The sequence below is a fragment of the Hemiscyllium ocellatum genome, chromosome 25 (assembly GCF_020745735.1).
Source record: "Hemiscyllium ocellatum isolate sHemOce1 chromosome 25, sHemOce1.pat.X.cur, whole genome shotgun sequence".
Lineage (NCBI taxonomy): Eukaryota > Metazoa > Chordata > Chondrichthyes > Orectolobiformes > Hemiscylliidae > Hemiscyllium > Hemiscyllium ocellatum.
The window spans coordinates 50,170,884-50,194,530 of NC_083425.1; the positions used below are offsets into that span (position 1 = coordinate 50,170,884).

At 41.4% G+C, this 23,647-nt stretch overlaps 1 protein-coding gene and 1 long non-coding RNA gene across 4 annotated transcripts in view; one reads left to right on the plus strand and one right to left on the minus strand.

The window, feature by feature from the left end:
* The window catches only part of cacna1g (calcium channel, voltage-dependent, T type, alpha 1G subunit), a 308,065-nt gene that overhangs the window by 124,685 nt on the left and 159,733 nt on the right, over positions 1–23,647 (minus strand). For all 3 annotated transcript variants that reach the window (XM_060844315.1, XM_060844314.1, XM_060844316.1), the window contains 5 exons: positions 10,522–10,615; positions 8,148–8,332; positions 6,888–7,334; positions 5,077–5,177; positions 2,688–2,811 (listed from right to left, as the gene is read on the minus strand). In XM_060844315.1, the coding sequence (XP_060700298.1) occupies positions 2,688–2,811; positions 5,077–5,177; positions 6,888–7,334; positions 8,148–8,332; positions 10,522–10,615 (951 nt within the window). The remainder of the gene's footprint in view (positions 1–2,687; positions 2,812–5,076; positions 5,178–6,887; positions 7,335–8,147; positions 8,333–10,521; positions 10,616–23,647) is intronic.
* LOC132827675 (uncharacterized) overlaps positions 1–23,647 on the plus strand; it is a 197,622-nt gene that overhangs the window by 62,275 nt on the left and 111,700 nt on the right. The window lies entirely within an intron of this gene.

The following is a 23,647-nucleotide window of genomic DNA, read 5'->3' on the forward strand; positions in this document are numbered from 1 at the left end:
ACTTCTCTCTATTATCAGAATCAAACAATGCATGATGAGGCATAGTGGAGCCCAGTTGCAGCCTATCCAATGATAACTAGCCAGACTGTCAGCTCAGACCACGTGAGGGACCTGTTCTTCAAGCAGGGTGGCCAAGAACACCATGGCTACTACTTCCACCTCAGATGTTGTGAACCCCAAAATTCTGTCCCACGGGGGTTCACAATCCACAGTTTAGGAATGTCTGGCCTAGCAGCTTTTAATATAATTGGGACAAAGTATCAGATAACTGGGACAAAGTATTAGATAACTGAGAGAGGTGGTTTTATCAGCTTGTCACAGCACTTCTCTGTCTCTCTGGCTGCTCCAGGGATTAGGGACCTAATTCGATCCCACCTCAGATCCTTGCACCAAAAATGGTGAATGCGGAATTAATTTATGGGGAGCCAAGGCCACCATGTGAGAGGCTTCCCTCCTGATGGCAGTTCAGGCCTCTAATCTTTGCTGTTCTCAGCTTCCTTTTTTACCCTCCTAACCACTTCACCTGAATCCTTAAGGGGGTGTTACATCATTTATCACAGGAAACAAGAGAAGTTAATTGTGTTTTAAGTTAGGGGATTTTGAGGCCAAGGGAAGCTGCTCGTAATGACTATCTCTGGCGTCTTGACCAGGATCATTAGTGCTGGGGTGAAAGGAGCTCAAGCAGTGACAAATGGAACCCAGAATTGCACTGCAATGATATGTTTGAGTATTGGAGAGATTAGAGTGAGACAGTTGTTGGACAGGATGGTTGGTGTGAGGTTGAGCTTTTCAGCAGCGCAGTGTTGAGAGCAATTTTGAAGTCAGGAGAACAGAGAATTTGGGAATGGGACTTATAACCATGAAAGCTAGCATTGGGCTAAGGGAAGTTAGCCATATGCTTAGGATTTGAGTTGGGATGAAATTGAGCATCTTGGAAGCAGGTCCTTTGGAGGAGATTAATTTGATGAGAGCTGATTGAGGAGGAAGACAGAGGATTGGGATTTCTGGCACTTTCCAGCTTAACTTCACAAAATTATAATCAGGAGCAGGAGCTCTAGCTGATCCTCTGGTTAATATGAGTCAGTCACACACTGCCACTATAATTATGCACTGGGTGGGTAACTTTACAATTTTCTTTGATGGAGACAGGTAGAACAGGATGCTGAAAGGGTTATCTGCATTTACGGATGTATTTATACATTCATCTATCTTTTTCTCTCTATTCATTTGATTATCTACTTAACTCTTCTACAAATATAACTTCTATCCCTCTGTCTTTCCATCTCTCTATCTACTGCAGTCTCTATTTATGCATTATTCATTCATGCAAGTATCTATCTGTATCACTCTATCTCTGTCCCTCGCTTTTTCTTTTGATATAAACTGTTTGATGTAACTCATTTATTTTTAATTTTATTTTCTTCGTGTTTACATTTTTAATTATTTGTTATTAATTTGAGTTTGGGCAGGTTACTCTGGCAGTTTAATGGGATTTTGTTCACTTTAGGCTTTTATTACTTATTACATTGTGCTTCAAGGCATCTGTTGGAAAAATCTATATTTAGGATTTTTTTATGATTATGGAAACCATTGATAGCTTTGAAGAAGAGTTTTTTTGGTTTAGTTTTTCTTTGTTCTGGGCAGTTCTGTGAAGCCCTTGGCGTTCCCTGTATGGAGGTATAAAGATTGATGTTGTGAAGGAGAGAATATGGTGGAACTAGATTACCTTAGAATAAGGAGTTAGTGTTAATCCCAGACTGAGATGTTAGGAAATAACCCTGAAGAGGACTTGAAGTTGGGTTTGATTAAATTAAGGTATATGATAGGTCCAGGAATAAGCTAGCAGAGGTTCCATCCTAGGAATTAAAGTCATAGTTATCTGAAACCTATAGGGACGTAAGAGGAAAGGATTTTGGTGTTGGTGTTACAAGGAAATGTTTTGTTTAGAAACTTTTTGTGATTATACTTTTACTGTGTATTCCAAACTCTTTGCCTTCATCTTATAAGTAAATTGATTGTCTTTTTCCAGTTTATCTTCATTTCTTTTGCTTAACACATTGCTGATTTATTGCAAAAGCAAAATCTGCAATATGCCTGTGTTTCAGTGAGAGGCCACCTCATTAAAAACAAAACAAAACAAAATATGGCCTATCAAGCCAGAATGAAATCTGGGATTTGATTTGTCTAGTCTGTTAACATCAGCTGAGAGCATAACATTGTGTGATTCTCTTTATCTCTTCATATCAGAGGCAGTTCTAAGGGTTCCTCTGGCAGAATCTCCACCCACCATTGAACATGTATATGGGACTGACAACTGAGACAGGAAACAGAAGCCATGGTTGTGTTCAGGTCAAAACCTCAGGGCAGTGGGAAGGCAGCCTAAATATAGAAACATGAAAAATAGACTTAGGCTGTGGAGCTCTTTGACCCATTCAAAAGAATCAGAATTACCCTTCCTTCAACTTCCAGATAAAGCTTCATCAAAAGTGTCATAATACAAATTGGTATCTTCAAAATTCATTGTTAAAATGCATGTTTGCCTGTACCTTCTGAAAAACCAGGAGACACGTTTTGCATTATGATTAGATCTTAGTCTGCTAACCTGCTACAAATTATACTAAGGCATTAACTGCAAGCATTGCAAATGAAACAGGCCGACAAGAATTATTTGGATAAATAAAACCTACTGCACTCTTAGGATCAATCTTCGGTCTCTCCATGGCAATAGTAATGCAGTTCAGGAAGATAATGACCAGAACAATGTGGTCGAACATCTTGTGCGAAATAATTTTGCTGCAAATGAGGCGGATCCTGGAAAAGAAAAAAAAAATCCATTGATCTCCTGTGCAGTACAATCACGGCAAGTCATGCACATCATCTCACAAGCAGTGACCAAGCTGAGCAGATGTTGTTGTACTCAGTAAATTCAAAACCTTGTGGCTTGTTGGCATTTTAAGCATGGAGAAACTCTTTCCAGTTGTAGAAGCACACAAATTCAAGATAACTGGCTAAAGAACCAAAGGCAACATTGAAACGAATATCCAAGCAGTTGATATTTGGAACGTACTTTCTGGAAGGGTGGTGGAAGCAAATTTAGTAGTAGCTTTCAAAAGGGGATGGACTAACTTACGAAAAGGTGAAATGAGCGATTAAACCCTGGAGCAATCCAAAATCTTTATTGGGCCTCCATCTTCCTCTTTTTCCATGTATTCTGCCAATATTTCAAGACCTCCAGATGTACATTTGGGATTTCTATTGAGATACCATTGTATGTGCATTAGATTTCTCTGAGTACACAGACTAGCTTTGTTTTTGGTGCTGAGATACTATCCCTCTATCCTTACTGATCCCTGTTGTTATGCTTCTTTGTTGTTGCAGCTAACTACTTGAGGAATGGTTTTACCTGCAAGCCTTCCACATTCATCAAAGTTTTACCTGCACATCCACTAATATCATTTATTGTATCCGTTGCTCCTGATGCGGTCTCCTCTACATTTGGGAGACTGGGCGCCTACTAGCAGAATGCTTTAGGGAACATCTCCGGGACACCCGCACCAATCAACCACACCGCCCCGTGGCCCAACATTTCAATTTCCCCTCCCACTCTGCCAAGGATGTGGAGGTCCTGGGCCTCCTTCACCGCCGCTCCCTCACCACCAGACACCTGGAGGAAGAACGCCTCATCTTCCGCCTCGGAACACTTCAACCCCAGGACATCAATGTGGACTTCAGCAGTTTCCTCATTTCCCCTTCCTCCACCTCACCCTAGTTCCAAACTTCCAGCTCAGCACTGTCCCCATGACTTGTCTGGACTTGTCCTACCTGCCTATCTCCTTTTCCACCTATCCACTCCACCCTCTCCTCCCTGAGCTATCACCTTCATCCCCTCCCCCACTCACCCATTGTACTCTATGCTACTTTCTCCCCACCCCCATCCTCCTCTAGCTTATCTCTTCACGCTTCAGGCTCACTTTATTCCTGATGAAGGGCTTTTGCCCGAAACGTCGATTTCGCTGCACTTTGGATGCTGCCTGAAGTGCTGTGTTCTTCCAGCACCACTGATCCAGAATCTGGTTTCCAGCATCTGCAGTCAGTGTTTTTACCTACTTGAGGAATGGGTTGTACTGTCACTGAAATGACGCTGAGCTGCAGTGAAAAATTCAAACCCCCACCTTCCTGTAGTTGGTCATTTTAGCACAACATCCTTTCACATGCCCATGTGTCTGTCTTTGGCGTGCTGCAGTGCTCCAGTGAATCCCAGCGCAAACTGAAGAAACAGCATCTCATCTTCAGACTGAGCACTTTACAGTCTCTAGCCTTAATATTGAGTTCAGCATCTTCAGATTGTGAAGCCACTCCCATTCCTTCCCTTTCTTTTAGCTTTGCATACATTCGATGTCACCATGTCCTCGCTACCCTCCCCCTGCATCAGTGGGACTATCTGTTCTTTCATGTCTGGCAGCTAGAGACACCATTTTTCTGCCATTCTCTGATTACTTAATCTGAACTAACAACATCTTTTCTCCCTAGCACTCTACATCCTAAACCACCTCCTCCTCTGCAACCCCCATTCTGGTTGTGGCCATGTCTTCAGCTGCCTGGGCCTCCAAGACTCTGGAATTCCTTTTTGAAACCTCTATGGCCTTGCTCTTCAAAGTTGCAACCTCTGTCTCTTTAAATCCTATCTCTTCGATCTTAGATCTTCTGTCCTAATGTCTCCTGATGTGGATCTGGTCAGATTCTGTTCGGATACACTTGCACTGGGGTGTTTGACACCCTTAAAGATAACCACTTGAATATCAGTTAGAAGAGTTCGTCTTGCACCATATGGACTGTGGCCATTCAAGATGGTGGCTCACCATCTTCTCAAGGGATGGGTAATAACTGATGGCCTGTACAGCACCAACAAAATCTCATGAATGAATAAATAAAAAAATTAACAAATTTGCATTACTGAGAGAGCAAGGATTTGTCACTTTTCTAACCCAGTGTTTTGCTTTTGCAAAAGAAACATTCTGAAGTGCTAATGGAATTTTCCGCCTTTAAAGTCTTGATGCTATGAAATTAATTTCTTACTTGGATTGTGGAGGGAACAGATAAAGTGACCAGCCCTCTCGTTCTCTGAAACAGGGTGGCAACTTGGCCTGAATCCATGCCTGCAAACGTGCTCTTTTACCCTGTGGAAACAAATTGGCGCATGTCAGTCCTGTTCAAATTCCTCTCACTGCAAATGGAACATTTCATTTTAAAGGTAGAATCATAGAAACTCTACAGTGTGGAAACAGGCCCTTCAGCCCAAATATCCACACTGATTCTCCAAAGATTAACCCACCCAGAACTATTTCCCTACTCTATTACTCTACACTTATCCCTGACTAATGCACCTAACCTACACATCTCTGAATACTATGGGCAATTTAGAATGGCCAATTCACCTAACTTGCACATCTTTGGACTGTGGGAGGAAACCAGAGCTCCCAAAGGAAACCCACATGATCACAGGGAGAATGTGCACAGACAGTCACCCAAGGCTGGAATTAAACTTGGGTCCCTAGCGCTGTGAGACAGCAGTGTTAATCACTGAGCCATCATGCTGCCTTTAATTGGCCTCTGTCTGTGGTAGAGGTCCTTCCTCCTTTTACGTACGCAAGCAGCAATGAGCTCCACAAATCCTTGTACACACACAACATAAGCATTTGTAACGCATTTTATGAAGGACTTCAAACATCCAAAGAAGTTTTTAAAACAATACGGAACAAAGTGATCTGGATTAAAACAAATTGTTTCTGATGTGGAAACATCTGCTGGCCGTGTAGCACAAAGGAGTGTAGGCAAACTCAGTGAACATGCCTTACTGATAACGCACTTGGCTTTGGAAAACTGACTAATTTATCTGATTGACCCGACAATCCACATCTGCTTCATCTCAAGTGGCTTTCAAATTTACTATATTTATGTAGACTGCAGAGAAACAATGACAGAGCTTGCATTAATTTCGACTGAGGCATGTTCACTCAGAGCGAGAGCAGCCAAAAGCACATCTCATTGTGAAATGCTTCTGGGGGCAGCCATGCACACAAGTGATTCAGAGAGAAGGTTGGAGACTGTGTGAAGGAGGTCAAGAGAGAATGAGCAGGTGAGATGGAGACAGAAACAAACAGGAAGAATAAGGATTGAAGATGTGGCGGTGGAAAAGCACACCGGCAGTGTCCAAGGAGCAGGAGAGTCAACATTTCGGCATAAGCTCTTCATCAGGGTCCTATGCCTGAAACATCGGGTCTCCTGTTCCTTGGATGCTATCTGACTGGCTGTGCTTTTCCATCACTACACTCTTCGATTCTAATCTCCAGCATCTGTAGTATTCACTTTCTCCAGGAAGAGTAAGAGGTCACCCATTTAGGACAGGAATGAGGAGGAATTTCTTCTCTCAGAAGGAAGTGATTCTGTAGAATTCTTCATGTCAGAGGACTGGGTCAGAAAGTATAGTTAAGGCTGGGATGGACAGAATTTTAATCATTAAGAGAATTTAGGATTATGGGGAAAAGCAAGAATGTAGATTTGAGTATTATCAGATCAGCCATGATCGCATTGTTTTGTGAAGTAGACTCGAGGGGCTGAATAGCCTATTTCTGCTCGAAATCTTAAGGTCTAAGAATTCTTAGAAAAAGAGAGTTTTCCCTCAGGATTTTCCAGGTTGCTCTCACTGTATGTCTGTTGTAGAAGAGCAACTTATGAAGACATATTCTATAGAGAATGTATGGCAGAGGTTCAATTCCCTCTGTTTATACCAAACTCAAACTCTTACCCCAGAGATGAGATTCAAATATAATGTGTTGACTTCTACTAAGCATTTATTTCTTATTATTTCAACCACTGGAGTGACTCACCATATCAATGTCATCTTCCGTCTGTTCAAACTCGGTTCTCTGTTCATCCACGTGGACCTGGTGCGACAAGGAAGTTGGGGAAGTTTTACCATTACAGTCATGGCGATCTGTTGGTGGGAGCCTGCTGCTTTGGATACTGGGAGATCTGTGAAGGTTAGGTACCTGAAGAGTGTCAGGAATGTCGAAAGAGCCCCTCATTTCTAGGGATTCCATGCGCTGAGTGCCTGGCCCCCTCCCACTACCTGCATGACTGGATCTCTCATCTTCTGATCCCTCGCCTTCGTCAGAGCTCTCCTTGCCGTCCCCTGAGAGGAGGGATTTCCGCTCTCCTGTCTGATGTTTGCGCTTCAGGCTCTGAGCTCGGCCGAGGCTATTCCAGCTCGAGCGTCGGCTGTTCCAGCTGCTGGCTGTGCTCCAGGGTGCATAGGGGGAGCTACGTGCACTAGTCTGAAAGCAAAGAAATTCTGAATTAAAAATTCTGATCAACAATTCCATCCCTTTGCCAAAACAAAAGTCTGGAATGTCAAGAAATTCATTGCCTGCTGAATCGTTAATTGTGAGGGCCCCCGTTGCTATTATTGCTTCCTGACTGATTTCACAGCAATCCACTATCACAGTCAGGTGCCCACCATTTTACATGTGGATTGACAGCTCCAAGTCATCATAGTCTCTTTGAAGTGGGACTGTAAATTAATTCCATTGGTTACTGTTATAAAGGATTGTGTACTTGAATGAAATGCTTGTTCTTGTAAGGAGTAATGTAGCTGCAGGAACGTAAATGTAATAAGTGCGTTGTTATCAATTAGTGTTTTTTCCACTGTAGTGAAATCTGCGATACATGCTTAGAACTTCTTTTAATAGATCTTTATTTTTGTCCATTTCTGTATGGTTTCTGAGGTGCAAAGGATGCTAGGTGGCCCAAAGTGGCATTGGCACCATAAGTGTCCAGGGACAGAGGGTGACATGCAGAGGCCATGGAGGTTTGATACAAGGACTTTGGTGCTCTGAGCACTGTAAGTTGACGTGAAGTGTATGGGAGGTTATGGGGTTTGGGTACAGAGTATGAGGCGGCATTGGTTGGTGTGCATGGTCCATAGGGAGTGTGTGACAGCTGGATGGCTGTTTTATGTTTGAGCATTTCATTTTGAAACTTTAATAGCTGGTGCATTGAGGGAGGCCCAGCGCAAGTGGATTGTTCAACCCTCAAAAGTATGAAGTCAAAACAAATCTGGTTTGAATTAAGCATAAAAAAAGACTCACTGGTGATTTTTGCTCATAAAAGTTCGGATCGATTGACACATTGCTTCCTCTGCGGGACTCATATAAATGTGCAGAATCTCCACAAAGCATTCCCTTTGGGGTTGGCATTGGCGTGGCGTTGGTGTGGATGATGAGCGGTGGAGTCAGACTGGTTTTGACATCCACGTGGCCATTCACTGCCATCACTGTTGGGGACAAAAGTGACACTAAATTGCATTTGTCTTGACCACCTGACACCTGTAATTCTCATTTGACCCTTTCCAAAACTTTTGCCCACCGGCACAGGGCTGGCATTTCTGTCATGTTGAAAGATTTGAAAAACGATAGACAAAATCTTCCAAAGCATTGGGCCCCCAGTTTTCAGCAATCAAAGACTGCATAGGGTGCTGTTGCAAGCAAAACTATAGAATAAATATCACAAGTGCATTAAAGATTTTTCAAGTTACCTGCATTTACTTTGAATATTTTTGACAGCATTATAAAAATAGTCATTTTCTGATCAACCTGTTCAGAGATGGTATTACTCCTCTCTGGAGCAGGTGGGTCTTGAACCCAACTCACCAGTCTCAGAGGTAGGAATACTACTACTAAAGCACAATGAGGTAATGAGTTTCTTTGTGTTTTTCCCATTTATTCATGGGATTAGGGTGTCACTGGCTAGGTCAGCATTTATTGCCCATTGTTAAGAATTAACCATGCTGCTATGAGTCTGGAGTAATGTGTAAGCCAGACCAGTTAAGGGTGGCAGTTTCCTTTCCTAAAGGAGACTTCCCTAAATTAATGAACCAGATATGTTTATCCAAACAATTGGCAATGGATTCATGGTCATCATTAGACTCTTAATTCCAGATTTTCATTGAATTCTAATTCAATGAAAATCTGGTGGGATTCGAACTTGCTGATAGGCTGTGGGAAGGTGGAGGATCATGAGGATGGGCTTAAGATATGACCGATGGTGGGTGTGGGGGGGGATGGGGCAATTCAAGGTAGGAAGTAAGGTGAAAACACTCCAAACAAAGTTAGAAACGTTAAGTGTCCTCTGAGTCAGCCCCACATGTAAATAGTTAATTTATCCAAAGACGGTGTGTACTTTGCCAGTAATTTGTTTTTTGGTCTGCTACATTATTGTAGGGAAATCATGAAAAGCACCCACAATTTTCCTTCTTGTGTCCTCTCACACGAAATCAAATTACCATAAAACAGGTAGGCCTCATATTGGCTCTATGTGAGTGCTGCATTGTAACCAGCCAACAGAATGTGGAGAGTGGCTCAGAGTTAGATTCTCCTGTGCAGAATCACCCAGGTTCTGCCTTGTGCCTTTATCTGATCAGCAGCTATGTGATCTGCCGATATTGCCCTTGGCAACAAGCACCAGCTCTGAAGCTATTTGTATGTTTAAGTCCCACTGGTGCTATGGAGCCTCATAGAGTTAGGATAATAGAATCCCAACAGTATGGACGCAGGCCATTCAGCCTATCTGGTCTACCCAAACCAGTTCCCCAACTCTATCCCTGTAACCGTGTATACCCCATGGCTAATCCACCTAGCCTGCACATCCTTGGACACTGGGCAATTTAGCATGGCCAATTCATCTAATCTGTGCGTCTTTGGATTGTGGGAGGAAACCCATGCAGACACAGGGAGAATGTACAAACTCCACAAAGTTACTGCCAAGGTGGAATCAAGCCTGGGTCCCTGGCAGCAGTGCTAACCATTGAGCCACCATTCCTTAGTTTGCTCAAGGAAATTTGACCTGGACAGTTCACTGGCCAATTTGATGTGGTAAAAGGACTTAGCATCATGGAGGCTTCAGATGGTTCAGTGAGGGCTTGAAGAATGCAGGAATGGGTGGATCCAGAATTGGGGAGGGGAGGATAGAGAATCCCAGCAAGTTATTGAGTAGAACTGGAACATCAAACAAGCTTAATTATTTTACCATTTGCAAATACTGATAGAAAATCTTCACTCAAAATATGGGAAGATAGGAAGCAACTTTTCTGTAACTTTCTGCATGTGATGATGCATAGTATTTTATTTTAAATATACAGATAAAGTATATAATTCCAGAGCAATTAGGGATGAGCAATGAATGCTGGTCCAGTCAGGGATGTTCGTATCCCAGGAATGAACAGGAAACAAAATGTATGTGGTTTCATGTTTTAAGTATTCAAGTTACACTGAAGATTGATTGCTAGTTTAAAGGAATTGAAAATGAGACTCTGCATCAGTTTTAATACAATAAACCTTTTAAATCACATTGAAATGCTGTTGTCAAAAAACTGTGTATGCATAAACCTGTCACCATGCATGACAAACCTAAAGCATTCACACAAATCTCTGCCTTCGCTGAAAACTTTGCAGCAACTGAACTTACAGGTCGTGTTTGGAAGGTCCTTTTTGCTTCCACTGTCATCTTCAAGACTCTGACAAAAAAAGTCAGCCTCTGAGTCCGACTTCGAGACATCTCCCTTGGGTGAGAGTGAAACAGAGGCTTTAAATTGCAGGCACAATGTGGTTGGAATTTGGGCACAATTCTCTTATGTTCCCAGTCACTGACAGAAATTGATGTTAACTAAAAATCTTAGAAGAAACTTTGATTCAGTAATGTAAAGAAAATGTTATGGTCCTTACCATATTATTGGAAGCATTGTTGAAAAAGATGTTAAGTAGTTTCCTTAATTTTAACTTTCGCCGTGCATCAATTACTACAGCATGCTTATTGTGAGCAGTTCATGCAGCACCAGGTGTTTGTTGTTAATCCCATGTTAATAGTACAATTTAACAAAAATGAATTCCAGTTTTTATTAGTCCTCTTTCGGAGACCTGGTTCTCCTGTCCTTCCAGAAAGTGAAGTCTCATACATCATTCTCTGCCTTCTCTACCAACAGCATTGGCAACAGTGTGTAACATCTACAATAGACCTTGGAGGAACTCGACAAGATTGAGACAGAATCTTCCAAATCTGTAACCTCTTACCATCGGGAAGGACAAGACTAGCAGATACATAGAAACACAACCAACTGCAGGTTCCCCTCCAAGCCACTCACCATTCTGACTTGGAAATATATTGCTGTTCCTTCACTCTTACTGGGTCAAAGTCCTGAAACTAACCGCTCTCTAACAGCACAGTTACTGCAGTGGTTCAAGAAAAAAGCTCACTACCAATAAAGTAAGAAAAAAAATCGTTACCTAGTAGATAAGACAAATTCATAAAACTAGAGGATTTCACAACCTAAAGAAGCCCCAAAGTGCTTTAGAGCCAATGAACATTTAATTGAAGCCCTGTCACTTCTATATGCAGGAAAACCAGGAGCCAATTTCTACAAAGCAAGATCCAATAAATGGCAATGTAACAAAAAGAAACAAATACCCTCTTTCAGTAATTTTTAGGCAATGGATAAATATTGGCCAGAGCTCTTAACCCTTTTTAGAAATAATCATGGAAGTTTTACATCCAATTAAGAGGGCAATTAGTTTAATATCTTGCCAGAAAGGCAGTCCTTTCCTCCCTTGATCATGATCAACCTAGATTTTGCACATCTGTTTCTATCATGAGACGTGAACCAATAGTATTTTGGTATAGCCTTGTGAGAATGAGACCTGGCCGAAAGCAGGGAACTTGTGTATTATTTCCACAAAATTTCAAGATGAGGAACAGACATCTTGCAGAAAGTAGAATATATATCACACCAGTGTTGCTTTTTACCACCATATTTTCATTTCTGCTGATTTTGTTGTAACTTTTGACCATTCAATATCTGCGGCAGCAGCATAGTTTGTAGGTAGGTTAGGATTTATCTATATGGAGTAAAGCTGTTTTGAACATTGCGAAGAGGTCCACGATGAATTTAAGTGTCTTCTTGATTCTCCATTTTGATTTAAGATCATTGTCTCCCCCTAGCACCCTACTTAACGTCCCTTTGATGTTCCTGAGACTAGGGGTGACATGATCTTGTAACAATGCCACTCTGCAGACAACCTCACATTGAGGGCATCAAGTGAATGGTAATCAATCTTTCCACCTCTCTCTTCTACGTCACCATCTAGCTGTTAATTTACAATACCATCATCTCTCCATTTTAATAATTTTCAGTTCCTCAGGCTTCACAATTGCAAGTGTCTTCCAGTCGATGTCATTTCTTGCACAGTCTCCTCAAAGATACCTCAGCAAAATGGCAGCGTTCCTCCCTGTACTGTCAAATCAGCAACTTTAATAGAAGACCATCTGCACTTATTGGAATCTTAGCAAAAATAGGCTTAGAATAAATTGTGCCAAGTTTATTTCTGTGAACTCTACTACATTTTTAAAAAATTTGTTCATGGGATGTGGGCGTCACTCCCCAGTGTAACATTTATTGCCCAACCCTACTTTCCCAGAAGGTAATTCAGAATCAACTACATTGTTAGGCATCTGGAGTCACATGTAGGTCAGAATGGGTAAGGATGGCAATTTCCTTCCGTAATGGATATTAGGGTATTTACAACAATTGCATGGTCACCATTAGGGTAACTTGCTATTCCAGATTTTATAGAATTCAAATAAAGTAAAGTCACCATGGTCCCAGAGGGCTGTAAGGCTGCTCTCTCAAAAATCTTCTGAGGGTCACTACGCCTCAGACGAGGAACAAGATTGAAAAGGCAGGACATTAATGGTGATCTCAGCCATTGCAGGCATTGAACTGATGACAAGGGCTGTTTGCTTGCTAACTACCATGACATGGGGCAGCATGGTGGCTCAGTGGTTAGCATTGCTTCACCTGCCTCACAGCTGTGAGGGAGTCAGGTTCGATTCCAGGTGAATGTCTGTGTGGAGTTCGCACCTTCTCCCCTTGTCTATGTGGGTTTCCTCCGGGTGCTCCGGATACTCCAGTTTCCTCCCACAGTCCAAAGATGTGCAGGTTAAGTGAATTGACCATGCTCAATTGCCCATAGTGTTCAGGGATGTGTAGGTTAGGTGCATTAGTCGGGGTAAATATAGGGTAGGGAAATATAGGGTTGGGTTACTCTTCAGAGGGTCGGTGTGGACTTGTTGGATTGAAGGGCTTGTTTCCACACTGTAGGGATTCTATTCTATGATCTATAGGGCGTCAAGTAACTGAACAGCTTGGAGTAGGGAACAAATTTCACAGTAAGCTTTTGATCTCAAATGTTCCATTTAAATTTGAAGAGAACCAGTTAATCATTCATTCAGAAGTTAATGTAAGATGTGGCTTTTAATGGATGAGTCCAAAATATTTTACAAATAAACCAGCCACTGTGTATCCTTTGCAAAGCAATAGAAGCATTCAGAAAAAGGAAGCCATGAAAAATCTTTCAGATCAAGAAGAACCAACTCAGATCAACAAGAGCTAACTTACAAATTATAGACAAAGAATACTGAACTATCTGTTCAGATTTTTCCCATCTACCCATGTTCCCTTCCCTGTCTATATATCTGACTGTGTGTTTGAATGGGATTAGAGTTTTAAATAGTAGTGTTATCTGCAAACAGCTTACCTGCAGCTAGGGGCTAAAAACTTATTATAAAGCATTCTTCAGTATAGAAACCTGATCTGTGCTTTCTATGAACCTGGGTTTGAAAATCAGGTAAATCGGGGAATATTGTGCAATCATTTTAATGTTTGTAATTAATCGGGAATAGAGTTGGATTTCCAGCATACCAAGTGAAGTGTGATAATTCTCTGAGCTCACACACCAATACATCTCTTAATTCCCAAAGTCTGTACGTGCCCCCTCTAGCTCATACAACCAAACTTGTTAGTTAGATTAGTGACAGTCAATTACAAGGAAAAAGTTTCTTTTCAACGAAAAACCTATTTTTAATATTGACACTGATCAAGTCTAAATCGTCACCATGATAGGGTGTAGATAATGCCATTGATAATTAAGATAAAGTCACCATAAACCCAGAGTACCATAGGTTGTTCTTTCAGTAGAGAAAGAGATGACTGGTGGTGAGTTTATCCTGATGGTCACCATGCCCCAGGCGAGGGGACAGATTGAGAAGACAGCGCCTTCATGGTAACCTCAGCTAGTACAGGAATTGAACCCATGCTATTAGTGTCACTCTGCATTACTGATACTCCACAGAAAGGGAATTCCTCTCATCACTTGTTTAGATGGACAACATATAATCCAAAATTCAAAGGATTTGAGTCGCAATAAACAAATTCACCTACTTTGGGTTTGTAGTTTGTCATAGCATGTGTTATAATCAACAAACATTGCATCCAATTATCTATCACAATGGGTTTATTTGTATACTGCTACAGTTCATTTTGCTTCAATCTTAATTTGTCAATCTACTGGGGAATTTGTTATACAGCACTAAGTTTAGATTTACAGAGTCCTTGTGAATTCTGACATCTTTTTCTTTATTCTTTCATGGGATATGGGTATAGCTGGAAAAGCCAGAGTTTGTTGTCTATCCCTAATTACCCTTGAATTGAATGACCTGCAAGACCATTTTGGAAGGCAATTAAGAGTCGATCACATAACCGTGGGCTTGGATTGCCACATAGGCCAGTAGGTAAGGACAGTAAATTTCCTTCATTAAAGAGATTAGTGAACCAGATAATATTTTAAAACCATTGATGATAGTTGTACAGTCACTATGACCAAGACAAGCTTTATATTCCATGTTAATTCTGATTATTATCTTCGTTGCAATTGCTGACAAGTTTCCTATGGGCTTTCAGACAAGCAAAATCATAATTTCTTTACAAACATAAAGTTGCTTATGACTGCCAAAGGCATAATTGTTGCATCAGTTATTGCACTTTAAAAGACACTGGGGAAGTTGTGACCTTTGGTCACTTGTGATCCAAACATGAAAGCAAGAGAAGAAATGAAGACCTTCAGACTTCTATAGCCCAGAAACTGCAATAAAGGAAAGCAGCGAGACAGAGAATGACAGCCAACCTCAACCATCAAGAGCACCAACAATCTCCCTCTAACTACTGCAAGAACATCATGGCAGCAAGAAGCCAATATGACCCCCACCCTTATCAACCTAGCATCTACATTCAGCTAGGAGAAAGTGAGGACTGCAGATGTTGGAGATCAGAGTCAAAAAATGTGGCGCTAGAAAAGCACAGCAAGTCAGGCAGCATCCAAGCAGCAGGAGAATTGACGTTTTGGGCATAAGGCCTTCATCAGGAATGATGAAGGGCTTATGCCTAAAACGTCAATTTCCTGCTACTCAGACACTGCCTGACCTGCTGTGCTTTTCCAGAGCCACATCTACAGTTGGCTGTCAAGCAGGGAATGATGGCACTAAGGTTAAAATATTTACCTGTGGTCTGTGTTCCTCTTCGTCTTTCTGAGCAAGGCAAAATGATTTATGAAACAAAATTTTAGTCAATGCTAGGAAAATTAATTATGCAATACAATTGTTCATTCCTTTATATTGTGTAGGACTTAGAAATTGCACAGGAAATCTAAGTGTTCAGAGAGGACTATGTTATGTTTGCACTGACAGAACCCCCTGTGATCTTGGCAGAAAAAGAAATGGAACAATGGTCCATTAGGTAAAGGACACACAGCTTATTTGGTTAGGAATGTCAAAGAAGAAAGTCAAACTCTCCCCTGTACTGCTGGGTTTCAAAACACACTCCAAATGTTTCTAAATCCTCTCTTGGGTCCTCTCAATTGATGTCTGTTTTACACAAATGTGTAACAATAATTAATATAGTCAATCTTCTTCCTGTATGATAAATCTGAATACTTGGAGATGGACCTCTATTGTTTTATATTTCTTTCTTCTGTCAGAGTTATAGGATTTATGGACGATCTCAGGCAACTCTGTGATTATAAATGCCCAGAAATTGATAGCAGATCACCAAGCAACATACATCTCTTCAGATTCTTTGGCAATTATATGCCCAGAGAAGAGCACTCTGTAAATCGTGAAGCAAATGTTCTTGGTATGAAGAGAGTCATCCTGGTCGTCAGACTGGGGGTTTTCTTTCTTACAGAACTAAGAAGTGGCTTAAATAATGCAGTGGGCAGCCTACCATAACACATTTGGAAGTGTTTCATGCAATGCTTTCTTTCTGATTACTATTGTAAAATGGCATTATCCTCTACCTTGGCACTTGCACATTCACTCTCTACAAATACCTGTTTTGTTTCCCAGCCAGTTATAAAACAGCAAGGGCAATTTATGACAAGATAATAAAGCTATTCTTTATTTTTTCATCTAATCTCTTCGTTACTTGTCCTCTGTACTCTCTAAGGTAAATCAGTAGGACTGCAGGACCTGCTGTGCAGCCAAAATGTATCTATTAACGCATTGGAATAAAGTATGAGTGTTCCTCAGCATGTGTTTCGGTCATGACTGTGAATACTATTTTTACACAGCCTACCTTGATAGGAAGACCAATTGCATTGTCTGATTGCATGTTAACTCAAAGGAGAGAGTTCAAAGGAGAAAACTGCGATCTGTTAGCAAACAGATGCACAGTTTCCCTTGGATGCATGCTAATTAAGTTATGGTGTTGTGTCCTGCGATATTTATTAAAACTGAGAACAAAATGGTAACTACAGGAAGCCCAATCTCTGGCACAGTGTTAGTAGAAAATAAAGTTTCAGTAATCAGGGATAAAAGTGTAAAGCCAACAATAATCTTTTCAGTTCATGACGTGCTCTGAGGATGAAAAGAACGTATTCAAACTGTGTCAGGTTTCATACTCACGGGAAGTTCATTTGAAGTCAAAGGTGTTACTGAACTGGAGTAATTTAGTCTGTCATGTTACAGTTACTTTGGAATACTGGACAGGCAGTGGAGTGGCAAGAGATGGTTGGTGTGGGGACAAGTAAACAAAGTTAAACCTTTACATTTCAAAGATTTGAAACAAAAGCTGAAGGTTAGAAAAAAGCTTGTTCCAAATAATCCTTCCAACAAACCCAATAGTTAGAACTGTCAATACCTTGGCCATTTTGATCTTGAACCTAGGTTTGGTAAGCCAATCTGAAAACCGACTACCCTTAGAGAAGTAATATTTTTTAGTGCTTTTTTAAAAATGTTTTTGAGATGTGAGCATCACAAGCTTATTTTTCAAATCAACATGGTTCCAGTTTATGGTAATGTCCAACATTCTGTATTCCCATGTGAAGTTAATATCTCTATGCCTTATGATAGAATCATAGAATTCCACAGTACGGAAATAGGTCATTGGCCCAACCGGGCTACAGGATCCTCTGAGGAGCATCCCGCCTGATCCCATAACCCTACATTTATCCTGGCTGACCCACCTAGCCTGCACATCCCTGGATACTGTGGGGCAATTTAGCATGGCTAAACAGAGTGGTTCAAGAAGGCAACTGACTTGCTTTCTTAAGAGCAACTAAAGACAGGAAATAAATGCTGGCAGATCCAGTAATGGCCACATTCTGTGAATAAATAAAAACTCATGCCTAAGGGGTTTAATTATCCTTAGTCTCTCAAATACTTCCTTGAGTACAAGGTACTTTCGGGAAGTACTCTATATATAGATATTTCAGCAGATAGACACATTCTCTTAATGTCTGTTGGGACGTTTACAGTACTTTCTTCCTGATCTCTCAATAATTATTGACTCTGACATCATCACACAATTATACACAGTTATCATTATACACTTTGCTGTTCTAGATCATTGGAGTGAGGTGAGCTTGCAAGGATGAGACTTCTGGTAGTAGACTGGCTGAGACAGGGGCAGAGATATCTGATGATCTGGAGGTGAAAGTAGGCTGTCTTTGTAATGGATGAATATGAGGTTGGAATTTCATGTAATTTGGTTCAGCCTCTGCCACTGGCTGCATTAAATGATGAGATGCTGAGGTCAGAGTGGACGCTTTGGTCGTCTTGGTGTTTAAAGGGACTGAACTGATCATCAATAACTGGATATAGGACAAGCCACCTGACACATAGATGAGGAAGAAGGTGTGGTCAAGGAAGATCTTACATATAAACATAAGAACTAGGAGTAGGAGTTATCCATGTTGGAGTTGATACAGGTTTAGGCAGCATCCAAGGAACAGGAGATTCGACATTTCGGGCATAAGCCCTTCTTCAGGAATGGGAGGAAGAGAGCTTCTTCAAAGAAGGCATCCTTGCAAGAGGATTCGCAGTAGGTTAAAATCTTCGAGGAGAAAGTGAGGTCTGCAGATGCTGGAGATCCTGAAGAAGGGCTTATGCCCGAAATGTCGATTCTCCTGTTCCTTGCATGCTGCCCGACCTGCTGCGCTTTTCCAGCAACACATTTTCAGCTCTGATCTCCAGCATCTGCAGACCTCACTTTCTACTTGATACAGGTTTAGCCTGTTACACCTTTCCTCGTAAGAAAACCTTCTCATTCCAAGTATTAATTTGGTAAGCCTTCTCTGACTTGCCTCCAATGTATTTATAGTAAAAAATGAGGTCTGCAGATGCTGGAGATCACAGCTGAAAATGTGTTGCTGGTCAAAGCACAGCAGGCCAGGCAGCATCTCAGGAATAGAGAATTCGACATTTCGAGCATAAGCCCTGATGAAGGGCTTACGCTCGAAACGTCGAATTCTCTATTCCTGAGATGCTGCCTGGCCTGCTGTGCTTTGACCAGCAACACATTTTCAGCTCCAATGTATTTATATACTTCCTTAAATGAGGGGACCAATGCTGTACATGGTATCCAAGATGTGGCTCTATCAGTGCCATGTGCATTCCTACTGTAATCTGGGACTTGCCTTAGCTCGTTTATTGAAATGTACCTGGCAATCATAGTTGTGCCAACTGTAGGGGAATCAACCAAAGGGATATGTTTCATACGAAGCATAGTGGAAATCAGATCTTGGTAAACATAGACCATTATCTTATTTGTGTCAAGCTTCATGGGAATTATTCTGCACCTGAAACGTTCAACGAGTTGCTCTCAGTCATCAGTCTGCTGCCATAATATATAGATTGACGTTTGATACTTTTAATCTGATGGATCTGGACAGGATTTTTTTCCTTTTGGAGTCCAATTTATGAGTCAAAACATCCATAGAATCTTTGATGCAGTCTGTGTGATAAGCTTGTGATCACATGGTCAACTGTTGAACCTTCCACGACTCCCTTGTTAGGTCCACACTCTCTACCAACCCACCGTCCCCTCGTGGCACCTTCTCCTGCCACCGCAAGAAGTGCAAAACCTGTGCCCACACTTCCTCCCTCACCTTGTCCAAGGCCCCACTGGAGCCTTCCACATCCACCAGAGATTTACCTGCACTTCCACACATCCCATCTACTGTATCCGTGGCTCCTGATGTGGTCTCCTGTATATTGGGTAGACAGGACGCCTACTTGCAGAACGCTGCAGAGAACATCTCTGGGACACATGAACTAAACAACCCTACCGTCCTGTGGCTGAACCACTTTCACTCCCCCTCCCACTCCATCAAGGACATGTAGGTCCTGAGCCGCCTCCACCACCAAACCCTTACCACCCGATGCCTGGAGGAAGAACTCCTTATCTTCTGCCTTGGGACCCTCCAACCACATGGGGTTAATGTTGATTTCACCAGTTACCTCATTTCCCCAGCTCCCATCCTATCCCAGATCCAACCTTCCAACTCGGCACCACCCACTTGATCTGTCCTATCTGTCCATCTTCCTTCCCACCTATCCACTCCACCCCCCTGTCCGACCTATCACTTTCGCCCCAATTCCATCACTCTATCGCATTCTCAGCTATCTTCCCCCTAGCCCCACCCCCATCTCCCATTTATCTCTCAGCCCTGTTGGGCTACCCCTGTTTCCTGATGAAGAGCTTATGCTTGAAACATTGACTCTCCTGCTCCTTGGATGCTGCCTGACTGGCTGAGCATTTTCAGCATCACACTTTTTAACGACAACGTTAAACCGATAGATCATTGCTTCCGATGAGGGAATCGTAGAAGTGGGCACTTGCTCTTTTATTAAAAAACTGTACTGCATAACTGTGTCCAGTTGAGCTTTGTTTCTCATTGTCACTAATAAGATAATCATTGCTATTAGAGTGACATGAATCCTTTTGATTAAAAGCAATCACTGCTGAGCAGTCAACTCCTTGACTTAGAGTCAAGAGCCAAGTGAATCACTGCAGGGAGTGACGACAGAACATGACAAATGAATAAATAAGAATTCTGGCAGTGAATTAGATGACCATCTTTCGACAAAGGCTGATTATAATATTGACATACACCTGTTGCATCAAATTTATAGAAAAGAAGAAAGGGCACTCAGCCCAAGTGATCCATACCAGTGCTTATATTTCATATTAGACTCAACTCACTCAACTTCATCTAACCCCACCAGAAGATCCTTCTATTCTTTGCTCCTTCCTGTATTTATCTGGTTTACTCTTAATCCATTTATGCTATTTGTCTCAACCAACTCCAAGTGATCACAAACTCTAAATTCTCATCTGTCTCTGCATAAAGAATATTCTGGGAAGACTCTTGACTGTATGTATAACTGTCTTATTCTTCTAACCTGTCATTTTGGACTCCCGGAAAACAGAAATATCTTTTTTATGTCTAGCCTCGTGAACCTTTTTAATGAATAAAGACAAAATACTGTGGAAATCTGAAACAAACTTGGAAAATGCTGGAGAAACTCAGCAGTTCTGGCAGTATCACGAACAAAGTAGACGATTTAAGTCTGGTTTGACTTATCTTCAGTTCGGCTCAGAACTGTTAATTGGTGCTCAACTCTTAAGAGGGTTTTTGTAGTGCAGTAGTATTGTTCTTAGCTCTAGGCCAGAAAGCTTGGGTTCAAGTCCCACCTGCTCCAGAGTGTTTCAAAACAATATGTCTGAACACATTGATTAGAAGTATTTATAAATGAACTACTCACTTCCTTGACTATACATCATAAGTCATCAAGGCCACAAAAGGTTGTGCAATTTGGATTAAAGGCAGGAATATCTCTGGATCAAATGCATGGGACTCCTTCCTAACAGCACCATAGCCCATGGACTGTGGCCATTCAGGAAGACAGCTCACAAGGGCTATTACGGGTAGGTAATAAATACTAACCCAGTAAGCAATGTTCTCAGGAACAAATAGAATAAAAATATTACAAGTCAGGATGGTGAGTGGCTTGGAGCGAAACTTGCAGGTGATGGTGGTTCCCATATATCTGTTGCTCTCGCCATCCTGAGTAGTAGTGGTCTTGGGTTTGGAAGGTGTCATTTGTGGAAGTTTAGATTTGCAGTTTTATACACTGCTACCACTGTGTCTCTGTGGGAAGGGAAGAAATGCTGAGGTCATGGATGCCATACATTCAAATCAGAAAACCTCTTTTGTCCTCAATGGTGTTGAGTTTCTTGGAGATGGTGGAGATGCACTCATCAAGGGAAGTAGGGTGTATTCTATCACACTCCTATCCATTTGTAGACGGTGGATTGGCTTTGGGGAGTCAGGAATTACTCACAGTTACTCACCACAGTATTCCTAGGCTCTGAGTTGCCCCTGCAGCTGCTTCTTTTATTTGGCTGGTCTGTTTTAATTTCTGAACAATGATAATCCCTAGATATCAGGGGATTCAATGATGATAATTGTGATGATACTATGGCTTTAAAAGGTGTACTTTATCCTGTTTGTTCCATGAAGAAAGGTTGAGACAAAGGTGAAATGCAGTCTGATCAAAACCATTAAAATAAACAGCTTGTGAGGCCTTGGGTTTTTTTAAAGCGGGAACAATAGAAGAAGCCTGAATGGGCGTGGTCAAGCTCCGACAGAACCAGGGTGTTTAATTTTAGCTTTCTGCAGTTTTCAGGGTCTTAAAGCTGGGTGTGGAAGCTCATATTCCTCTCTCTGTTATAGTTAAAAGCTGGGGTCCTCTTCCTGCTGCTAGAATTGTATGTGAGACAATCTATTTCACTGAATTTGCCTTTACCAAGGGTGTGCTAATGGGATGCTATTACATTGGAACAGTTTATTAGTAATAGTTGATCAACATATTATTTTGTTAAGCATTTTGATAGAGTTACAGTCAAGCCAATTCTTTTATTTTTATTTTGTCTGTATTTTAAGTGTAGTATAAAAATAAAGTGTGTTTTGCTTAAAGTCAAGTAGTTTGACCAATTGAATTGTATCTGGACCACAGGTTTTACACTAATCTTTAAAATGAGAAAAAGTTAGGGACTAGACAATTTTAATATATTTTGAGAGGATTTGATATAATGGACATAATTTTACTCGCTGAGCTGGAAGGTTCATTTTCAAACGTTTCATCACCATAGTAGTAACAGCATCATTGAGCCTCTAGTGAAGTGCTGGTCTTATGTCCCACTTTCTATTTATGTATTTAGGTTTCCATGGGTTAGTGATGCCATTTCGTGTGTTGCTGATGCCATTTCCTGTTCTTTTTCTCAGAGGGTGATAGATGGGGTCCAAATCGATATGATTGTTGATAGAGTTCTCGTTGGGATGCAATGCTTCTAGGAATTCTCATGCATGTCTCTGTTTGGCTTGATCTAGGATGCGTATGTTGTCCCAGTTGAAGTGGTGTCCTTCCTCATTTGTACGTAAAGATACTAGTGAGAGTGGTTCATGTCTTTTTGTGGCTAGTTGACATTCATGTATCCTAGTGGCTAGTTTTTTGCCTGTTTATTTGATGTATTGTTTGTTACAGTTCTTGCATGGTATTTTGTACATGCTTTGCTTGTTGCCTGTATAGGGTCTATCGAGTTCATTAGCTGCTGTTTTAGTGTGTTAGTGGGTTTGTGGGCTACCATGGTGCCAAGAGGTTGGAGTAGTCTGGCAGTCATTTCCAAGTGACTAGGAATTAGGTTATTATTTATTTATTATTTTATTGGAGATGGTCATTTTGTGTGGTATGTATATTACATGTCACTTATCGGTCCAAATTTGGATATTGTCCAGGTTTTGTGGCATTTGGTAGTGGACTGCTTCAGTTTCTGAAGACCTGCAAATGTTGCTGAACATGGTGAAGTTGCCAGCGAACATCCCTACCCCTGACCTTATGATGGAGGGAAGGAGTATGACTCATTGTGGCCAGCAATGTCCCATAAATATCCTTGACAATGGGTGGAATATGTCATTGCTTCTCTGGCAGCCTTTGGAGGACCTAAGATTTAAGGTAACGCAAAGCCACATGGTGTGCTTTCTGAGGATGATTCACCTCAAAACAATGGCCATTAGAATGCTGCAGGAGCTATTACTGCTCAAGTCAGTGTTCCATCTTTACATCACTCACTCAAGAGAGACTGCACCTACATTACAACATCTTGTACCAATCCAAAATCCATATACAGCAAGCAAGCAACAAAACCTTGTACGTTATATTCTCTTAAGTTCAAAAGGCAAGTTGACTACATGAAATGAGTGTGTGCTCGGGTACAATTAAATGTCAGTGAACAGAGACCAGTGGATACGGGTACATTTAGCGTCAAATGAAACAGTCTTACTCAAGGGGGTCACAGAATGGCTGCTGTTATGATTGAAAAATTGTACTGTCTTAGGAAGGTATGTATGTCATTGGAATAGAGTAG